Source organism: Schistocerca americana, chromosome 8, assembly GCF_021461395.2.
Source record: "Schistocerca americana isolate TAMUIC-IGC-003095 chromosome 8, iqSchAmer2.1, whole genome shotgun sequence".
NCBI classification, from domain to species: Eukaryota; Metazoa; Arthropoda; class Insecta; order Orthoptera; family Acrididae; genus Schistocerca; species Schistocerca americana.
Window position 1 is genome coordinate 158,226,662 of NC_060126.1, and position 23,069 is coordinate 158,249,730.

The following is a 23,069-nucleotide window of genomic DNA, read 5'->3' on the forward strand; positions in this document are numbered from 1 at the left end:
TCAGTCTTCAGGCCACGAATGGCCTGCCGGGACCATCTGACCGCCGTGTCATCCTCCGTGGAGGATGCGGATAGGAGGGCCGTGGGCTCAGCACTGGAATTAAACTACCAGATCGATAGTATTGTACAATAGACATACAGAGAATTTTGAGTTCTGTGAATCGTTTCAAAATATGTCAAGACAGGCTACTAGGAACTTCACCAAAATTTTTATAGCCAGTTTTTCTCAAATGAAACTAGACTTCAGAGACCTTTTCAAGTCTCGTACACATGATATAAATACTCGGCCTGAAGTGACAAATGAAAGTTTGTACAAAGACCAGGATGTGAACCCAGGTCTCTTGGTCACTAGGCAAATACGCTAACCACTATGCCACCCAGGAGCAGTGGCTTTGCACAACTGCACAGAGTAACTAGCATGCCTTCCTGCTTCCCTCCTCAATCCAGATTCCCATTCGTGCCTCAGCCCACTTGGTTTTCCCCCTAAGCTCGCACAGAATAGCACTTCAGCGATGGACAAAACGGGATCCTGCCTGAAACACAGTGAATAGTGTATCTGCCTAGTGAGCAGGAGACCAGAGTTCGAATCTCAGCATTGTTATAAATTTTCATACATTGCTTCAGTGTGCATATGTAAGTAAGTTTGATTCTGTGATTATAGCAAAAGAGGCTGAAATATGTGGAGTCATGACATTACACCCATCCCTCTTTTTTTTTTTTTCCCCTGACTACCTCACTTTGTAGTCATCAAGGCTTTTGATATTACCTTTCCCTAAAGAATTTTAGGATATGATAAAAGATGTCAGATTTGAGTGCTAGCAGAATATGGGCATATTTTAAATGCACCTCTACCGGGACCGACTTCCTTTCTTTAAGGGCCTAATATGCTTGCAATGAAAAATGAAATTGTTTTGTAGGTAGCTTAGAACATGATCTTACTAATGAAAATAGTTGTGCTAAAAATATCCATTTTTCAGTATAATACAATAATTAGCTAAACTTTATTTTTTTTTTTTCAAGAGTCTGTTTTCCTTGAGACTTTGCTTCAAATAATTTATATGAAAATTGCTCAAGAAATCTTAATTTAGTTCAAGAGAACACAAAAAGTTGTAAGAGATGGCAGTTTTGTTTCCTTCAAGAAAATGTTGCCGGAGATTCTGTGTCACCAAAAACTCTGGGGTGCACTGTTAAAACCTGCACTATGGGGGCAGACAGTGCCTATATCTCTGCAAGTAAAATTATACCTATATTAGTTGGGAACGTGTAAAAATTAACACACAATTTCAGCAAAATCTATAAATCTTTCGTGAAAAAACTTTACTTAATTTACACCACTTGGCATGAAATGGTCGTTTTCATTAGTACTCTTGTTGTGCTTTCACTCACAAAACTATATTATCCCATTTGATTTTTGGGCGATTAACCTTATTCTGGAAGTGGTACAAATTGGATAATTTCTGTAGTACCATATTCAGGTTTCTTCATAAATTTTTGAGTCCAACAATACCAGAGAAGGAAAGTTGCTGCTTACCATATAGCGGAGAGGCTGAGTCACAATAGGCACAACAAAAAGATTCGCACAATTATAGCTTTCGGGCATTAAGGACTTTGTCAGCAGTACACACACACACACACACACACACACACACACACACACACACACACACACACACACACACACACACACACACCCCTGCAGTCTGAGGTCTGAGAACTGAAACCATTCTCTGAGACTGTGTGCGCTTCCACAGGGCACCAGCCTGTGCAGCACCTCTTCCCTTTGTGTTGCATGCCTATCCCCTGCTGTTCTTTTTTCCCTCCCTTGGGAACATGGCCGGGTTCGATTCCCGGCGGGGTCAGGGATTTTCTCTGCCTCGTGATGGCTGGGTGTTGTGTGCTGTCCTTAGGTTAGTTAGGTTTAAGTAGTTCTAAGTTCTAGGGGACTGATGACCATAGATGTTAAGTCCCATAGTGCTCAGAGCCATTTGAACCATTTGGGAACATGGCTGGAATATGTTTAGGAATGTGTTCTGCAGTCTTGATAGCCTAACATTGGAACAGTTCATCACATGTCTTTCGTTGTTTTCTTTCTTTCCTCGTTCTCAATCTCCTATTCTTCTTTCGCTTCGGTGTTCGAAGTTTCTCTTCATTTCGTTTTCCTCTCTGTGCCCTTCTGAAAGCCGGTTCATGTGTTTGACTCATAGCAGGTTACTACCAGCCCTGGGTAAACAGGTAGAGTACACACATACCCCTGATACAGACCAGGCCCAGGGAGGGGTTGACTGCCTGAGCTGCCACCATCCCAAATTGCCAACTGGTCACTCTGTCAGAAGTTCTCTGGCCATGCTGCCTCATCCGGAGAATATCCTGGGTCTCTAGATGAGTGGGCTATCCAGGTGAAGAAGAAAGTACCTTATCCTTTTGCTCACAAGTTGTGGCTATTTGAAAGCTGTGCATCTTACCATCTGGCACTTACACTACTGTTCTTGCTACGCCCTGCTCCATGAAGAACATGCCTATGCAAACTTGCGACCTCTTATTTGGCACTGTAGTTGTAAAATTGCCCAGTACATTGTAGCATCCCCACCTCCTTCTCTTACAGGTGCACAAGAAGCCACCAAATTTTTATCCCAGGCAACAAAATCACCTGGTTCACAACTGGCAACCCAGAAGGGGCAAAAGGAAAAATATTCTCCATGAAGACTTTTTGTTTCTCCAGCCAAACGCTCTAAGAAATCAAATGGCCTTGTCATTCCCCGACGTGGAGATCGTCTTCAGCGGTGTTGCCACATAATATCCTCACCTGGCTGGTCTACGTGTTGCCAGTGCATACCACCTAACCTTTAGGAAATATGGCTGCTCTTGGAATCACAGTGTCCACTTGTTCTCTGCCTCCAAGAAAAAACATTGTGTCCTCATGACTGCTTTGACCCCTCCTATTCCCTTCTGGTCCCCTGTGCACCTCTCATTCTGCACCCCTGTGCACCTCTCATTCTGCACTGCCCAGCTTGCTCGTCATCTCAGATGGTCCATTCTCTCTGACACATACTTGAGCGACCATTTCCCATGCACTCTTAGATTGCTGACTCCTACCACACCTATATGTAAACCCAATTGGCAGGTTTCTAAGGCTGACTATAGGCTGTATTCCTTCCTGGCGACTTTCAATGCACAACATTTTCCCAATTGCGATAAACAAGTACAGTACCTTACAAACGTTACTTTTACTGCTGAAGAACATTCCATACCTCGCACCCATCTTTACCACACTGTGTCCTGGTCCTCTGGTGGACTGAGGCATGCTGCGATACGATTCGCTCGTGATGCGCTCTACGCGTTTGTAACTGCTATCCTATGATGGCAAACTGGATTTGTTGGAAATAGCTTCGTATGTAGTGTCATTGCATTCTTTCGTACAAAAAAAGCTACCTGAATTTCACTTACGCGTTCTCTTAACAGTTTCACTCCTTTTCTGTCTTATGAGCCAACCTCTGTTGGTTCTTTTCGACAAAGGTCCATTCCCATATTTCTGGCCTGACTGTGGCAGATGTAATTGTGGATCCTATTGCTGTCACAAAGACCTCTTGGTACTATTTTGCAGAGATTTCGAGCTCCATGAATGTCACCCTGCCTTCCTCCCTCTGAAATGGGTGGAGGTGGTTTGGGGGATACCCTTCTCTTCTCAGAATCGTGATACTATGCAGGAGCTAGATTATGCTCTCGTGTCCTCCCAGCCCCAGCACTGCACAACGTTAACACTCAATGTTGCAGCACCTTTCTCTTGCGTGCAAGCACTATGTCCTTATACGTACAATTGCATATGGATGGATGGCATGTTTCCCAGATGCTGGTGTAAAGCCCCTGTAATACCCATACCTAAGCCTGGTGAAGACAAACAGCTTCTTTCTAACCACCACCCCATTTCTCTCACCAGCTGTGTTTGTAAGGTGATGGAACGTATGACTTGGGGCCAGTTGCTATGGTGGGTCAAATCTTGCAATCTACTAACCATTGCAGAATGTGGACTTACAGTGTGCTGTTTTGCAGTTGACCACCTTGTCACTTCGTCAACCCATGTCTAGAACGCTTTTCTTGAGAAATAAGACTGTGGCTGTGTCATACACTCTACACGTGGGGCTTCTGAGGCTGCTTGCCCCATTTCCTTCGAGAATTTGTCAGTTTTCGAGGAACATGTGGGTTCGGCCTTGTTAGACACCTTCATCCAGGAGAATGGGCTGCCTCAAGGCTCCGTGCTGAGCTACGTTCTCTATGCTACAGCCATTAACCCTGTTATGACCCATACGTTTCTGGCTCCATTTTTATCAAGGACTTTGTGATCTATAGCAGTTCTCCATTGATGTGCTTCCTTTACTGGCAACTTCAGCGATGTCGCGATTGTATTTACTTGTGGAGCATCAACAATGGCCTTGGCTTTTCCACGGACAAAACTGTTTGTATCGCTGTATCCTGACTCTCAACACCCTACATGTCCTAAGCAGTACTTCCTGGGGAGCTGGGCAGACCACTTTACTCAGTTTGTACCTAGTCCTTTGTCTAGAAACTATCTTATGGGTGCGTTTAGTCATCTGTGCATCTGTCCATCTTACAGTCTTAATACAATCCACCATTGTGGAATCCATTCAGCCATTCGTGCCTTTTATACTATCCTGGTTGAGAATCTACGTGGAAGCTGCCGAACTGCCAGTCGTACCAGCATGATGGTCTCCTCAGCAGATACGCATGTTGTTTGTCTGCTGTGCCTGGCTACCCTTCCTATGCCTCATTTTTCAGTGACCCCATCGACTGCCATCCCAGATTTCGCTTTCAGCTGTTGCTCTGGCAGATATAACTTCACAGTACCTGCCACCACAATCACTTTGTGTGGTGTCTGGTATCCATCTTGAAGTTCATTCGCTTCCTAAGGAAACTAATCTAGATATGATAGGTTGCTGTAAGTTTTGTGACCTTTGCATGCGACTTAGCAATAGCTCCTTAGTGTGCACTAATGGTGCTACAACTGACCATGGTGTTTGGTGGGCTTTTGTCATTGGCACAATCCATTTTCTGTATCTGCTTCCAGAACACTGCTCTATTTACAGCAAAGCTCTTGACCTTCTGTCTGGCCATCCAGTAAACGGGTGACACAGGCCTTTTAACTGCGTCATATGCTCTGATTATCTGTGCCCTTCAGAGTATGCAGTCCATCCCTTAGTGCAATGGGTCCATGAAAGCCTCCATTTGATTGCTGTTGAGGGAGCTGCTGTGATGTTCGTTAGTTCCTAGTCAAATCAGTCTGATTGCAAATGAGGCTGCTGACACTGCTGCCAAGACTGCAGTCTTCCTACCTTGGCCAGCTAGCTCTTCCATTCGTTCGGATAATCTGTGTTGCTATCTGTTGGCAGATGGTGTCAGTTTGGCATCACCTCTGTTTTTCTCGTCAAGGGAACAAGCTCCAAGGAATTAAACGTCTCTGAGCAGGTTGGCTGATGACCTGTCGGCCCTCTCATTTAAACTAGATTGTGTATTGGGCACTGTCTTATTAGCCATCGTCATTTAAGTGGTGATCCCCCACCACTTAGTGCCTACTGTCAACCTTTGGCAGTTTGCCGTTTCCTGGCCAAATGAACTTTTTTTTTTACATTTTAGTGCATTTGCCGTCAGTTATCAGCCATTTCAGTGAATGACACTTGGGCTGTCAATCACATTTTACTTTTTATCCCTCTAGCAATATGGCGAAGGACATTTAATCTTTGGTTTGGGACCTCTGCTGTCTCTACAGTGTGTTTTGTGGACCTTTCTCCCAGAGGAGTCCTTGTTTTTAGCTCTTTTCTTTTATCAGTCGGGCTCAACATGTAGTTGTTTTAACTTCTTTTTCGTGTTAGTGTTCCAAGATTCATAGGTGCTAATGACCTTACTTGTTTTCGTTTTCTGAAACAAAACCAACAAAAGAAACCATTAATTGTTACTGATATACTGTATAACTTTTCCCATTTGGGAATTGCTGGCACTTCCAGAGTGGGCTGAACTAAGTGGAGTCACTTACCACGCACCCACAGTTTACCTCCAAGGTGGGTGTGAATATGTCTGATGGAAACAGACTGATCATGTTAAAGTTCAGAACACTAACCTGCTGAAATATGTTGCTTAACTTGGTTGAATTATCTGAAGTTCCAAAAGCTCAAAGGTGACCGACTTCTGTCACAGAGAGTGCAAATTTAAGCCTGTGGGGTCTCTTCATATACTGGCAGGGCTGAGGCTGGGGAGATACTTTTGATGGCCCTCATCTTATAAAAAGTATCAGCCATTGTTAGTGGAGACAATGAAATCAGTATAGTTAAATGCATATTATCAGCATGTTACACTTGAGACAGGCTCTTCTTTGTGGTAGACAGTTCATAATAGCTCCTCTAAAACCTGTAAATAATTACTCACTCAATAAGCTGAATAAGCTCTTGTATATAAATATGAGCTAGGTGAAGTTATTTTTGTCCACTCATATGAGAAGATGGTTATGAAATGCTGGGGAAGAATAAAAAATCTGCAAACTGAAGAGCAAGCAGCACTTGGGATTGGAAACTTGTATTTCCCAGAAAAATGTTAGTTACAGTACAGGGTGACTTAAGAATAAATTTCGTTCCAGTCGTTACACAATTAGCAGAAATTTACATAGAATGTGCTGATATGCATTTCTTTCATTACATTGTTAGTAACCTGTCTTCAATCCCAGTAGTGTTAATGCACTTTGTGGAAAATATACTACTGTGCCTCCAGTGATTCATAAGATACGCTGCAGAAGTGGCAATGCTGTGGAGTGACTAATCACTTGCTTGTTCTATAGTTTGCAGAATTATGAAGAAGGGAAGTAAATGACAACACTCTGGTGGCCTACCTTACTTTAGCTCTTTACCCTCTCTTCCAACCTGTTACATCACCAGAACACAATCCCTTAATACAGTTCTATTGCATTTAGAGGTAATGCACACATTTAATAGTTATCATTAAGCAACTTCATAGAACAAACATTAATTTTATACTGGTGAAATACTATTTTTATGATTGTCGGATTTGTGACTACATGATTCTTTTCACCAAATTTTCCTTCCTTGACAGTACTGTTTGTGAAATATTAGACTAGAGCTAGTGATTTTTGCCACCAGAGTACCAGATTTAACTTCTCTTGATTCTTTTCATGATGCACGGAAAAACATTGTAAATAGTGACATGGAACACAAGATGAGAGAGATAGTAATGTAAGTGTTAAAATAGCAAAAAAAATTGTTAAATTCATAAACTCCAATATTTTTTTTATTGTATGACCAAAACACCACAAAGATTGGCTGCATCGTTACTTGAAAAAATTGTCTGTATGGTAGGCCTGACTCGGCCTGTGTTTTCATCTGCGTCTACTCACTTTCACCCTTCTGCAACCATGCATGTGTACAAAGTGCAATCAGCAATTTATTGGACTTTCTAGTGCTTGCATGTTTATGGCTTAGAAGAGCATGCAAGCCATTTACAACCTTATCAGAGAAGCAACCTGAAGTCTGAGTGTAACAAATTTAAAAGACAGTATAAGGTTGTAGCAATCTACCATCCTTGTTATTTAAAAGTTCTAGAGCGATTTTGGAGAAGACTAATTTCTTAAATGTTTACTTTTCCCTGAATACTGTGAGTTTAAATATAAACTATGGCCAAAACAGGGACACCGCTGGATGTCGACTACTTCTGCGGCACCCACTTAGAGCCAAACTTTCGATTTTGATGCAGAAGTCTCTGTGATCCTGAGAGCACTGGGAGTAGACGATTAGAGAAAGAAGCAACTTTTGCACTCAAAATCCCAAAGTGTGTTACATAATACCTGTAATATCTGCCCAGCAGACAGAACTGTTAATGACATTAAGATACACATTTCCATTTAAGACTAGAAATGAACTTCACTGTGGGTAAAGATATATATATGTCAAAAGGTAAAGGAACATGTCAAAAGATCTAAGAGGGAGAATATGCCATACTTCTGCATGTGGTCAATTTGGTTTAGAGGAAGGTAATTGGATTACAGATGCATAACAAATTGATGGTGGTCAAGCTGTGAGACCATAGTGGGAATTGTATTATAGACTGTATTGTCCATTTAATGTAATCATTGTGATACACCTTACAGAACATCATTATTTGTGAATCAGATGATGCACATGTGAGGCAATTACAACATTATACTGTGGTACACTGTTTACCATTGAACTCAGTTTTGGAAAATTTGTGAGGGGCGCTAATTTTAAATTGATGATAACTATCTATCCATGGCCAGTCATTTGGTTCCCAATTAGTTGGCAAAGCATATTGCCGTAGATTTTAAACAATCCTATAAAGGATGAGTGGTAAGTAAATGTCACAAAATCTATATAAAAAAAAAGTGGAAGAAATTAACATTTGTTGGATTGTAATGCAAGATAAAGGAGGATTTAATGCTCAGTATATTTTGCCATTAATGGCTTTAACAAAATGATTGGCTGTAATGCGAAAGTAATGGAAGGCTGCTCATGAAAACGTTTCGTTTTGAGGGAGTTCATCTCTAACAGTTTCAAAGCCCAGCCTCTTTATTAGTACTAATCTGGAATTTGAGAGTCCATCTTCTGGTAACATGTTTGTAATGTGAGCCATACTTTGGTTTGATGTGTGGAGAGTTGCACCATCTTGTTGGAATACGGTATACAATTTCTCTAAATCTGTTAATTACGCATAGAAAGTGTCAAAGATCTCAAGATATCTTACACTGTTCAATGTGGCCAGTAACGTGTGATCTGGACAATGCACACAAAATGCTTACCTTCTTTGAGTGGAGAAGCTGTTAATGCAAAATACATGGTGTCTTGAGACAAGTCTCCACAATTCTGCACATTGGCATTTACATAACCTGGCAATTGAAACCAGCAACCCCCCCTGCCCCAGGGGGGGGTTCTCGCTGCTCTTTGGTGGGTTCGTGCTTGGCTACCATGTGGCCCCAGCCTTTGCAGCATCTTCTCACTTCCCTGCTGCAAGTCTGTCTCTTGTTGTTCTTTTTCCTCTCCCTTGGGGAACATGTCTGGGATGTTGTTGAAAATGTGTTCTGCATATTCAGTTGCGATATCAGAACAGTATCTCCATTATTCTTTGTTCCTTTTTTTTTTCCCCCTAGCCTTCTTCCACTTCGGTGTTTGAGGTTAGCACTTTTTCTTCCTCCCTCTGCTCCTGAAGGCCAGCCCACACATCTGATGCTTAACAGTTAACTGGGTAAAGCATAATTCCCAGCCCTGGGTTGATGGGGTAGGGTTCATACTCACCCTAGTAAAGGCCAGGCCCATGGAGGGGTGATTGCCTGAGCTGCTACCTTCCTAAATTGCCCATTGGTCCCTGTCAGGTAGTCAGGAAGTGTGACCTAAGATGTGTAAGTAGTATCCTCCAGTCACTGTGCCCCTGTAGCAGGAAGTCTTCAGACTCCATTTTTTTCAGTCATGACTGTAATCCAATGGAACATTCACACCCTTCGATCCAACAAAGGGGACTTAAGGCTACTCTTAGAATTGCAGCATCTGATTGTACTCTGCTTCCAGGAAACACCGCATCCCCACGACCGCTTTGAGCTCATGCATTTCCTCCTGGTCCACTTTGAGCTTCCCCCAAAGCAGCATCCCATCTCGTGGGGGAGACTTGCTGCTCATCTGGGATGATGTTTGTCAACTCATCTGCCTAACTACCTGGCTTAAAGCTGCTGTTGTCCGCATTGTGTTTTCCCACTTCACATTTTCCCTTTATACCATTTACATCCCCTGTCATTCAGGGTCACCAGGGCAGACTTCCTTCATCTTATTGGGCAACTCCCACACCATTTTTTGCTTCTCGGTGACTTTTAACGCACACCATCTCCTTCGGCACTCCCCAGAAGCTGTCGGAGAGGTGCTCTCTCAACTGACCTCGGCAGCTTAACGTCGTCTGCATTAACAGGGGAGCATGTCCATTCCTTTCAGACTCAACTCAAACCTGTTCCCATTTGGGCCTATTCTTCTGCACTGCCTGGCTTGCCCATAATCTTGAGTGGTCCGTTGTCTCTGACACGGACTTGCACAACCATTTCCAGTGTGCTCTCTCATTGCTGACTCCTACCCCACCTACATGCACACCCAAATATCAGCTTTCTAAAGCCAACTGGAGGCTGTACTCCTCCCTGGCAACCTTCGACGAACATTTCCCCAGTTGTAGTGACCAGATAGACTATCTTATCAAAGCTATCCTTACCACCCCAGAATGTTCCATTCCTCACAATTCCTCTTTACCATGCTGTGTCCCCGTTCCTTGGTGCACTGAGGCATGCCGTGACGCAATTCGCACAATTTAGCAGTCACCCTACAATGGCAAACTGCATTTGTTACAAACAGTTGTGTGCACAGTGTCGTCACATGCTTCAGGATAGCAGAAAAGCTAGCTTTGTTCCACAAAATTTCAGGAGAACTGCCTGATGTTTGAAACTTCCTGCCACAATATTACGGCTTTGTTTCCTTTACCAGTCCTGTTAACTTCCACACCATCTTTAGTCATGTGGGCCAACCTGTGATGGCCGTCTGGGACCAAGGTCAATTTACCAATTTCAGCATGATAGTAGGGTCCACTACAACATCATCTGCTACTACCTCCAACATCTTGGGCTGCTATTTTGTCGAGATTTCGTGCTCCACGCACTATCATCCTGTCTTTCTCCATCAGAAATGTGTGGAGGGGGCTCGAGTGATACCTTTCTCTTATCAGAATGGTGAGAGCTACAATTCCGCCTTTACCATGAGGCAGCTGGATCATGCTCTTTCTTCGTCCTGATCCTCCACCTCAGGACCAGACTGTTCACATTCAGATGTGGCAGAACCTTTTTCTTGCGGGCAAGCAGTTTCTGCTTCATTAGTATAATCACATCTGGGCAGAGGACACAGTTTCCAGATGCTGGCGTGAAGCCACTGTCATATCCACACACAAGCCTGGCAAGGAACAAAACTTTCCTTCTAGTTATCGCTCCATTTCTCCCACCAACTGCGTTCACAAGAGAATGGAACGTATGACTTGTGCCCATCTATTATGGTGGCTAGAGTCTCACAGTTTATTAACCACTGCACAGTGTGGTTTTTGAGCACTCTGTTCAGCAGTTGACCGTCTAGTCATCTTGTCAATCCATGTCATGAACAGTTCTTGACGTAAATACCAGACTGGAGTTGTTTTTCGATTTCGAGAAAGCCCAAGAGACCTGGTGCGGGACTGGTATTCTCTGTACTCTCTACACATGGGGTTTGAATCCACATGCCCCATTTCCTCCAGGAATTTTTTAATGGCCAGTTTTCCAAGGAACGTGTGGGTTCTGCCATGTTGCTCACCTTTATCCAGGAAAATGGCGTGCCCCAGTGTCCGTCCTGAGCATCGTCCACTTTGCAATCGCCATTAACTCTATTATGGCCTGTCTCCAATTGGGCATCTCAGCCTCCATTTTTGTTGATGACTTTGCCGTATATTAAAGTTCTCCACAGACTTGTCTCCTTGAGCGATGCCTTATGTGGTGTCTTGATTGTCTATACTCGTGGAGCATGTATGAAATTTTGGAGGTGCAATTGGTTTCTTCCACCGTTTTCACATCTTGGGCCTGTTGCTCTTTTTGTTCATTGAAATTACAAAGTTTCTGGAGTAAATGCGTGATAGGAAAGTTTCTTGGTCCCCTCGTGCGTCTTACCTACCCACCTGTTTACGCAGTCCCTGAGTGTCCTACGTGTCCTGAGCGGTACTTCCTGGGGAGCGGATCGGACCACCCTCCTCAGATTGTTTCAGTCTCTTGTCTGGTCAAAATTAGACTAAGTGTGTGGTTTATTCATCTGCATGTCTGTCACTCTTACATTGTCTCAATACTATCCACCATTGCAGAGTCCGTTTGGCCACTGGTGCCTTCTACAGTAGCCCAGTGTGTGTGTGTGTGTGTGTGTGTGTGTGTGTGTGTGTGCGCGTGTGTGTGTGTGTGTGTGTGTGTGTGTGTGTGTGTGTGTGTGTGCGCGCGCACACACTACCACTGTCATACTGCTGTCATTTTCTGCTCAGAAGATATGCATGCCCTTTATCTGCCGTGCGTGGCCACGCATTCTGTATCTCCTTCGTCGATGACTCATTTCACTTCCAGTATGGGGCGCGTCCCACTTCTGTTAGCTCCCGGAGTTCGTTTTCGGCTATTGCTCCTGCAGATCAACTACGTGCTACCTGCCAGTTGCCGATGGGTGTAAACTCTTCACTACCTTGGATTTGTGTGGTGGCTTGTATTAACCTTTGAGACAGAAGTAGTGTCCTTCAGAACCAAGTTAAGTCCATCACTTTAAGTTTCTCGACCTTCGCACAGAACTTCGTGATAGTACCTTCGTGTACACTGATGGCTCTTGGACTGACAATGGTGACGGGTGTTTTTTTGCCATTGGCAACGAGTTTCAGTATTGGCTTCCGGAACACTGCTCATTGTTTACAGCCGTGCTCTTTGCCCTGTATCAGGCCACACGGCACATCCGGTGACACAAGCTTTTCAATTGTCCACTGATCCAACACTCTGTGCCCTTCAGAGCCTCTGTGTGCTGACACTTTAATGCAACGGGTCCAGGAATTCCCTTAATGGAGCAACACTTATATTGTTTATATGGGTCCCTGGTTACCTTCGTCTGAAGCGAAATGAGGTTGCGGATGCTGCTGCCAAGACTGCAGTTCTCATACCTTGACATGCTAGTTCCTCACTTCCTCTGATCTCTGTATTGCCATCTGTCAGCAGGTGGTGTCAATTTTGCATCACCACAGGTCTTCCCTCCATGGGAACAAGCTCCAGGGAATGAAACCTCTGCCACCATATTGGCTGACCACCTCTCGGCCCTCTTCCCACAAGGAGATCATTTTAGCTAGGTTGCGTGTTGGGCACTGTCTTTTTAGCCATTGCCACTTGTTAGTGATCCCCAACCCCATTGTACTCACTTCCCTCAGCCTCTGACGGTTCACCATTTCCTGATGGGATGCCCCCCTTTTTTTTTAAAAAAAACCACTTACATTCTCATTTGTTTGTAGTCGGAGTTATCGGTTGTTTTAACAAATGACACGCGGGTTTTATCTGTTGTAGCAATATGGTGAAGGACATTTAATCTTTACTTCAGGACCTCCAGTGTCTCTATGGTTTATTTTATGGAGCTTTCTCCAAGTCCCTGTTTTTAGCTCTCTCTCCTTTTGTCACTTGGGCTTCACAAGTAGTCGTTCTCAACTCCTTTTAAGTCCTCATGTTGTGAGTGGGACAGTGGGTTAATAATATAGGAAATATTAGAATATTGTTCGCCGTCTTTTAAGAGAGCCTGAAAACTACTACTTTGGTCAGCCAGAAAGCGATGAACATACTAACCATAGTTTCCAGTCTGCAAATCCATATTCTTGTCCAGCGCACTGAAAGAAATATTTCTATTCTCCGTTTACTCAGTGGGATCAGGGACTATGATTATAAATGAAGATTTTGAGTTTTAATTGATACATTTGGTCAGCTTTCACATGCACAACATAGTAGTATTTGTGACAATAAGACTAAATAAATGTGTGTATCCTAAACAGCACTAGGAACAGTTAAGAGGTGACCTTTAAGGTAAGTTGCCATTAAATGGGGTTTTGCTCTGACTTTTAATGATCAAAATAATTGCTCACCATAAAAGTGGAAAATAATCATCACTGCTTGCCACGTGGATTTGTTAACATTATGAGCAGCACACAAACAGTTACTTTAGCAAAATCTAAGCGATCGAGGATGGTGTACAGTCCTCGTGAGTTCACCTCTATTTGCACCAAAAACATGAGTTTAGTGCAGTATGAGTGTGATGTCGGCCGAGACAGCGCATAAGCCGGCGTTTGACTGAGGACTGTATGGTAGCTGGGTGCAAAGTGAAGTGAAGTCACTGCCTCTCCAGCTGTATTAATATACGTGCGCAGCAGACAGCTGACAGAAACACCTGCCGTCGTCCGCTCTGTACCCAACTAGCAGTATGTAAATGACCACTTCCTCGGACACACATTATTTTATGACACTGTTGTGTATTAATTTAGAATCTTTGCAATTTTTGTATGAATGGAATTAAGTTGGTTATCATCACAGAAAAAGATTTAGCTTGACTGCATTTAAACTTTGCCATCTAGAATTTTTAGAACGGAACTGACAGTAGAATGTCACCTCTGAACTACAACTTTAAGAGACTTTGTATTAAGTGTTATTTACATAAGTCTTGAAACTTGGTATAGCTTTATTTAATGGATGTCATGTGGTGCTGTAATCAAAATTTCTTATCATTAATATAAATAATACTTAATCCACTACAAATAAGGCAATTTTTGTTCCAAATTCAGTGTTCAGTAAATTACTCGAAAACTATTAGAGATATCTTAATGAGGTCAGGTACTTCAAGTTTTCATATCAAACTAAGGCTTCATACAAATTTTTGACTTCTAGCTTTATCATTTAGCGCCATTTATTTTTCGTAAATACATGAATTCTGGCTAAAATTTTGTTCCGATCAAGCTGAAACTTATAACAGTTGAGTTTGACATCCATTTGCACATTCTGACCAATTTCTGGCTTTATTATTTAGTGCCACTTGTTTTCTTTTGCTTAAAACTGTGTATTTAGGGAAAGATATCCAATCACTCGGAGATTTGCCAATTTAAACATTAATATGTTGAAGCATATGTTGACCAAGCTGGAATTTTTTTTTTTTTAATTCATTCTTAAATTATGGTGCAATACTTCTGTGCTAGGCACATACATGTTATGGTGATGTGGCGCTAATATCAGTGAACTGAAGTAAGTACCAGTGCACTTGCTTGCCTCTGTATCTCTCAAATGATACAGTGCTTGTTTCACCACATGTGGTTCTGACATGGGTGCATATGACTAGTTATTTCCCCAAAAACAAAAACAACAAATGAAACAGGGTCTCATCTGACATTAAGTAAACCAAGGGGTCCAAGTAACAGTTGGCAAATGATGTTAACAGCCATTTACAATAATGTACTCTCTTTGCCTGATCGTCAAATTTTAGTTCTTGCACAACACTCGCACATTAGGCTTTTAGGCTTTTAATTTCGTATCTTTTCCTCTGCACATTCTGAATGAATGTTACAACCCTCCATTTCTCATACATATCATGAATAGTGTTGATTGTGGGGAGTTTCCTACCAAGATATTTCGCATGAAACATTCCTTGATGATGCCTATCTTTATATAACACTCCACAATATCAGTTTTCTATTCTAATGCAAAGTGCCCCATTTCTGTAACAACTCAACATCACAAGCTTCACACAATTGATGCACGAACACACAACAACATTTATTTTTCTGAGAAAATGCAGTGTAGCCAACTTTTGAGACAGTGTTGCCACTTCACAATCCATTTGAGTAGAGATGATTAACTAGTACGTGAAGTGTACTGGTTTTATGCGGGATGTCCTGTGTAATACAATTTTGTAATTCTAAAGAATAACTATTTAAAATTCTGAAAAATGTTTTGTTGCTCTACAGCCACTAGTTCCTACTGTTAATGTAATGCCAAACTGCTGTACTAGTCTATACTCACTTTTTGACATAGAAGCTGAAGAAATGAACTCTGTGATATTGATGTTAATACTGCTTTGAAATAATATGAACTTTTTGTCCAGGTACTAGATACTGTGTATGTGGGACCTGTGCCAGAGGGACGGCATATGTTTGTATTCCAAGCAGAACCTCCAGATCCAAAAAAAATACCAGTGGCAGATGTTGTTGGTGTCACTGTTGTGTTGCTCACATGTTCATATAGGTGAGGAATTACTAAGTAGTTTCCATCTGTTAACATTATTTGTTGTCGATTGTAAATTGTTGGAATTACTTCAGTGACATATTTATGTTTAGGGGCCAGGAATTCATCCGTGTTGGTTACTACGTAAATAACGATTACACGGACCCTGAGCTGCAGGCCCAGCCACCAGCAACACCACAGTTCGACAAACTGCAACGCAATATTCTCGCAACAAATCCTAGAGTAACTCGTTTCAAGGTAGTTTTCTTCCCCCTACCTCACTTTAAAACTTGTATACAGTAGTTTATTGTTTCATTTTAACTTCATGCTTTTTGAAGTTTGTAAATATTGTATAAAGCTGTTAGTGTAAACAAATTTGCATCAAATTGAAAACAAAAAGGAGGATGGTAAGTGGCTTGGAAAGGGTTTTGTTAGCCAATAATATTCATTACTTTGGTGCTTCAATTGCAATTTCGTAGATACTTCAAAAATTTATAGAGGACATACTACATTTCAGTGACTTACTTTTTGCTGTTTCTTGTCACTTTGTTCCACCTTATTTAGTTTAACAGTAATTCTATTTTGTAATTCTGATGCCTGAAAAGGTAATGTAGGTCGTAGATTGAATCAGGACAATTGCTGAACTTTCTGGTAGTTTAAGTTGATATCAGTAGTTCTTAATATTGTAACAGTGTCTCCTATAATAATTTAAAAAATTCTATTGTTCCATTAGCAAAAGGAAAAAAACAGATACTACCCACTGTAAAGATGACAAGTTGAGTTGCAGACCGGCACTACAAAATGACATTCATTTAGCTTTGGCCAGAGCCTTCATCGGAAAAGGGAACCCACACATTCATTCACACAAGCAACCACACCTGATGCACACACGACCACCATCTCCAGCAGCTGAGATTGCTGATCCACCTTTACAATGAGTAGCAATCAGTCCTTTTCCTTTTATAATTGATATTCCAATCTGTAGTTCCACTGTTTGTTTTGTTCCATAGGTTGACTGGGATGACAACCCCAGTAGAGCAACAAGTAATGGAGGTGGTGAGAATGGTACTGCTGTGATGGAAAGTGGAAGTACTACAAATGGCATGCGCTCATCCCTTGAGGCAACTATGACAGCAAATAGTTTGGATGGTGGACCTATAAGGGCTAGTATATTAGCTTCTGGAGAGACAAGTATGGAGATGTAGTTGTTTATTTGTGAAACATTGTTAAAAGTGCTGCAAAGAAAGTGGTTAAGACATTCAATTGCACATTTTGCAAGCAAGACTGCAGTAATAAAACATTATTTAAGGCAAGCTGACAAGATGGATCAATACAGCGGTGAGCAAGAAGTTAATAATAGTTCTGTGCATCCAAAGGTACATGTGCTATGTCCCTCTCTGGCTCTTCCACCCAAACCGGAAGAACCACGAGTGGAAGACTGTTGTGGGCAAGGTTGTCAACCTTGCATATTTGACATTTATCAGCAGCAAATGAGGGCCTGGGAAGCAGAATGCAGAAGACTGGAAGCTACAAAATACAACACTGATACAGCTGAAATCATTTCTCCATTGTGGTGGTCTCCATTTCGTTGTGTTTCTGTAGAACATGAGGCAGTAAATGTTAATGTGTACTGCTTTGAATCAACAGAATGTGACAGGAGTATAAATTTTTCTCCATGGCAATACTTGGTAGCTCAAAGTAACTTAAATGTTTCCATATCCAGAGCTTACACCCCTCTCCCTGGCAAAACTCAAAGTCAATTCAATGTTCTTGTGAAACTCTATGAGGGTGGCCTGATGTCAGAGTTTTGGAAAAAGGTTTATTGTGATGAAGTGGTGCTATGGAAAGGACCATATGAGACTGGCTTCCACTATAATCCCAATAGCTACAGCCATATAGTGATGTTTTGTGCTGGAACAGGGCTAGCACCATGTTTCGCATTGGCTCATTATGTTACATCCAATGAATTAGATGAGACTTTTGTTAGGATTATTTTTTCGTGCAGGACTAGAAATAACATTTTGCTCAGACAACCCCTTCGAAAGCTCAGAGAGAACTGGAATTTTACCTCAAAAACTGTATTAACACAAGATGATGATACAGGTTTGGAGAAATGGTATGGTGAGGATCTTTCATCGGGAAGGATCACTTCAGAAGTTGTTTCCAGTGAACTTGCAGGGAAGAGTTCTGTTTTTGTTATGATTTGTGGTACACAGTCATTCAACAAAGACATTTGTGGTTATGTAAGGAAATGTGGTGTGAGAGAAGAAGACACCTTGGTTCTATGATTTAAGTGTTCAGCTATTGCGTAAACAAAAAAGTGATGAGTAACGTTAGAGTTGGATTAGTGAGAGAGATTTTACAGGGTGTGATATTTAAACAGAAAAATACTCATATCATGCAACTTTTTAACACATTGTGAACCATAAATATTAGTGTGATTGGTGATGTTTACTCTCTGTTCTATGTGATTTTATTTGCTCTGTTTGTTTGAAAGTAAATTTGTACTGAAAAACAAGGTAGTAACATATGTGAAACATGTGCCTATTATCAGTGAAGCCTTGTTCGTGGTTTTTGTATGTGTACAAAGTTTGTCATTTTATATTTACCATACATTTATACATCAGGTAGAAAATTTGAGAGATTGGTTGTAATTATTCTTTACGTAAAGTTTAACATAAATGTGAATGATTGGTTTTGTGGTTAGCTGAAATTGACCTTGTGTGCTGAATGCTGTATATTATTGTAAAGTGCAAGATTGTTTTGGCAACATAAGTATTTTGATCAAATTCAGATTTAAAAATATTACAAAATTAAATTGCAAGAAAATAAATTTTTAAAGGTAAATTTGTGTTACAAATTTTAGTCAATCCACAATTGTTAATAGAGTAATTCATGCACCATGCTACGTAAATCCTATCATGGAGAATCCTCAGGTATGTGGAAAGTGTTTTATGTTAACATGCAGAAGCAAACACTAAAGGCTACCTCCATGAAGTATACAATGAACTGACTGCTACTCTGGTTACATTTATCAGAGGAATTACTATTACTCTACTCTTCCATTACTCGGCTGTTGTTTTTATCCACTATTTCAAACTAAGCTTTTATGTGACTTAACTGGTTTCAAAGACTTCTCAGCTACCTTTATACCTTGTATATCTTAATCTTCTCAGATTCTTCCCATAAGCAGTGCAAAATTTAATTATATGAGGTACAGTGTAAAACATGAGTGGGGCACTTTCAGTATTGTCATTCTTTATTTCATGTTATTGTTTTTAAAGTGATCACCTATAGTGCTCTCCAATATATTCTGCTCGTGTCTTGTAGCTAACATTATTCTTCATGCACTGTGGTATCTCATAACAAACATATGTGGAACTGTCTACTAATCTGCCATATGGTATTTAAATTCCTCCAGGACTGAAGTTTCCCACTCATTGTCTTAAAGGTATGAAAAGAAAGACTAAGCTGTAAGAAGAGGAAATAGTCATTAAGAGTGAAATGTGGGGGGGGGGGGGGGAGAGGAGGAGGAGTGTTGAAATTTTAGACGTTGACATTTTAAGGTTTCACCCTTATGACATAGTGGGGACCTGCATTGAGGGATGTTAATATAGTCTCGTCTCGGGTTTCCATGTTGTCAGTTTTCACTTGTACATACCAGTCCCTGAAGAATTTTGGCAAGGAATCCTAGATATTTGTCATTTTATCAGCTCTGAATTCTACCAAGAGAGCTTATTGTTACAAAACAGATGCCTAAGAGTTTTCACACAGATTTTTGAAATTTTTTAGGTTCGGTTAATCGCTAAGTAATGATCAGTCAAAACTATCAATGTCATGTTCATATGTATATGTAATGTGTCATGTGTATTTCAAAGGATAATGCCTTGTTGATATATACATTCACAGTGGCAACACCTCACTCCACGGAGGAGATGGCCATGGAGACATGCAACCTCAAATTTGACACTGCTGTTGTGAAATCACCCAATGTAATGGTAGCATTCCCGTCTCCTCCAGCTGTGCAACAAGCCACCATACTTTCGCCTCAAGGGAGAAGTCACCTGCTACACGACTGGCAGGCCTGAAAGAACAGAAGGAATATGCCTGCGAAGACTTCTTATGTCCCTCCAGCCTACAAACATCTGAGTCTTCCTCTGCCAACTCGAAAGTCTCTAAAGAGTCAAACCGAGGCAAATGGTCTTCTCATTTGCCGACTCGGAGATCCTCTTTGATGTTGTTGTCACGTGATACCCTCGCCCAGCTGACCTTTGTGTCACTGGTGTACACCACCAACCATTTTTCTGCCCTGTATCATGGACCCTCTCTACTACGCTACAAAGTTATTTCCGTAAGGACACCATTATGGTCTGGCTAATGGATGTCAAGTACTTCGTAGAGATGATCATGTCACTTACCTTGATGCTACTGAATATCTGTTGTCCATGTGGCTTCGTTGTCTAGGCAATGACTGATTCTATTGCTGCTCTGAATGGAAAAAGGTGTGGGTTTTGACTATCACTAGACTACTGAAGTGATGAAGCAGGATTCCACAGTTTTTTGTTTAGAAAAAAACACACATTTATTGCCAGAACTTAAAAAAATAAAAAAAACCCTCAACCACAGCCAGAGCTCAAGCAGCGAAATAACGTTGCTGACCAAAGATAAGTCATGTTGGCAAAGAACTGACAATTACTGTATCGATTATGGATCGAAACACCTACCCTAAAATCGTACAAAGTAAATACTTTTCAAAACAACTTTAATTATTGTATAATATAACAAAATGGGTTCTGTCAGTTCCATTACAATAGCCCCCCAAGAATTTCGTAAGTATGAACATGTGAACAAAATTCTGACACCAGAATAATGGAACTGCCAAGAATGATTTTAAATAAATTAAAATTTGTAATAGGACTATTTTCTTTGAATTTTGCCAACCTTCTGCCCATAGCAATTGGCATGATATTAGGTTTCACATTGAAATTGTTACACAAAGTAAAGGAAAACATAAAATTGGATCTGTCTGAGTAATACTGCACAGGTAGGGACTAGTCCAAAAAGGATCCTTTAACTAACAATAAATTCAATAAACATTGTAGTACAAATGCGTTAACATATTGGGTGTAAAATGTCTTATTGCAAACTGTAACACTTACACTAAGGATAAACAAAAAATTAGTTTTCAAAAGTAAAGCTACAGTCTGTTACAAGGGTTCATATACACAGTAAAAGTGCGAGGGTAGAGCCATGGTTGTTTGAAAGTTTTAGGTTGATATGTATATATCAAAATTGGAAAAATATTACTGCCTATGCTTTGCAGTGGTGGGAAACAAATATACAGCAATTCATGTTGTTAACTTAAAACGATTCTCCCCCTTATGTAGTTGGACATTTCAACAACTTAAGTGTGTAGTAATTAAGACTCTGCCTTTAAGACTAAAAAAGAATTTAAAAAAAAACCTGTTAATTGTTGCAAAACAGATTTAGTGCTGATTAGTGGTTTACATTTTAAATGTTTCAATAAGTGTGGTGTGAGAATGTTACACAAGCTAAAATTACACACATTATCAAATATCATTCAAATTGCACAAACACACAGAAATATCAGGAACTAACACGATAAGCATATTACACAAGGACAATTCATTGCAAACACTTCATACAGCAAATACATTTTAAAGAAATAATAAACATTTTCAAGGACAAAACTATATCGAAATCCGTCAATTTTTATACACAACATTTCATAACTTCCAGTGAAAAACTTTTGTTGAGTCACCTTTTAACTTTCTCAGTTTATACAGTTTTAACGAAACAATATTCCTTAGCCCGAGAACTTTCCTGGATTTAGGATACACCAACAGGTATGCATTAAGGTGTGAATTCTCCAGTCTCGAATGGACCCGTGTATATATCAAAGAATTTCTTTATTTCAGGCCTTAACATTTTTGATTTCTGATATGGTTTTACTAAAACATAATCTCCAACTTTAAACTTGCTTGCTTTGATCTTGCAATCATGTCGTCTGTCTCTTGTCTTCCCGTTTTATGATGGTTTTTTTCACTATGGCTTCATGTTCACGCACAGTCATCATTGTGCATGGTGGAAATTCTAAGAGTTCAGTGACAATGTTGTCCGGTTTTAGATGAAACATAATTTCATAAGGTGAAAATCCTGTGGAAGTACGTTGCTAGCTGTTCATGACACCTTCAAAGTCTAGTACATGGTCGTACCTTGTAGGACGTTTATGACTGCAATACGTATGACCACATTTCGCTCATATACCTCTCAACTGGGTTTGATGACGGATTATATACAGGTATTTGAACATGTTTGATTCCTGATTTATCAATAAAGGCTTTCTATACTTTTGCCAAAACCTCAAACCGTTATCCGACAAAATTGCTTTTGGTTTCCCAATGTTTAAGAAAGTCTGTCTCTCTCTCTCTCTCTCTCTCTCTCTCTCTCTCTCTCTCTCTCTCTCTCTCTCTCTTCCCCCCCCCCCTCTCTCCCTCCCCCTCTCTCTCCCTGTGGCTTTTCTGACAGGATATAACTTGATTATGTCAGAAAATACATCCACTATGACAAAAATGTAGCAGTGGCCACTCCTCCTTGGAAGAGGCCCATAGAGATCAACAGCGACTAAGTCTAGAGGTTGTGCAGGAGTAATGTTTTGCCTTTCGCCTCGACATTTTCTGTTACTTAGTTTGACTCATTGACACTTACAAGTTCACAATTATTTTCCAACTTTCTTGGCCATATTGTGGAAGTGTATATTTCCTTGTAATTTCTGCATACATTTCTGAATGCCTCGATGACCATAGTTCTCGTGTATACCTAATTTATTAATTTCTAATTTGTATCCAGTTGTGGCTCCTGATTTTTCTCGCACAATGATCTAACAACGGTTTAATCTGTGGCCCCTTTAATATACCTCATTTTAAACTGTTTTTCTTCATTCTGATAAATTTGTTTCCCCTCCTACTGGTAACCTCTATAGAGCATCTGCAACTATGTTGTCACTACCTTTAATATACTTAATTTCAAAGTTGAATTGTTGTAAATACAATGCTCATCTTCTATCATGATAGAGCTTGCATTCCTGTAAATAGCTTAAGGCTTTATGATCGGAGTACGCTATTACCTTATGTCCAAGTAAATAGGTCCTGAATTTTGAAAACTACCACTGTATGACTGATAACTCTTTTTCTGTGACTGTATAGTTTTTTTTT

At 40.7% G+C, this 23,069-nt stretch overlaps 2 protein-coding genes across 3 annotated transcripts in view; both read left to right on the forward strand.

Moving 5' to 3' along the window:
- LOC124545212 (histone chaperone ASF1) overlaps positions 1-17,178 on the forward strand; it is a 36,260-nt gene extending 19,082 nt beyond the window's left edge. For both annotated transcript variants that reach the window (XM_047124079.1, XM_047124080.1), the window contains exons 3-5: positions 15,716-15,855; positions 15,948-16,092; positions 16,845-17,178. In XM_047124079.1, coding sequence (XP_046980035.1) covers positions 15,716-15,855; positions 15,948-16,092; positions 16,845-17,039 — 480 coding nt within the window. In that variant the 3' untranslated portion in view covers positions 17,040-17,178. The remainder of the gene's footprint in view (positions 1-15,715; positions 15,856-15,947; positions 16,093-16,844) is intronic.
- Positions 17,021-18,681, forward strand: LOC124545211 (NADH-cytochrome b5 reductase-like). Its single transcript, XM_047124078.1, has one exon. The coding sequence runs from the start codon at positions 17,157-17,159 to the stop codon at positions 18,120-18,122; it is 966 nt and encodes a 321-aa protein (XP_046980034.1). The 5' UTR covers positions 17,021-17,156; the 3' UTR covers positions 18,123-18,681.
- The last annotated feature ends 4,388 nt before the right edge of the window (positions 18,682-23,069 follow it).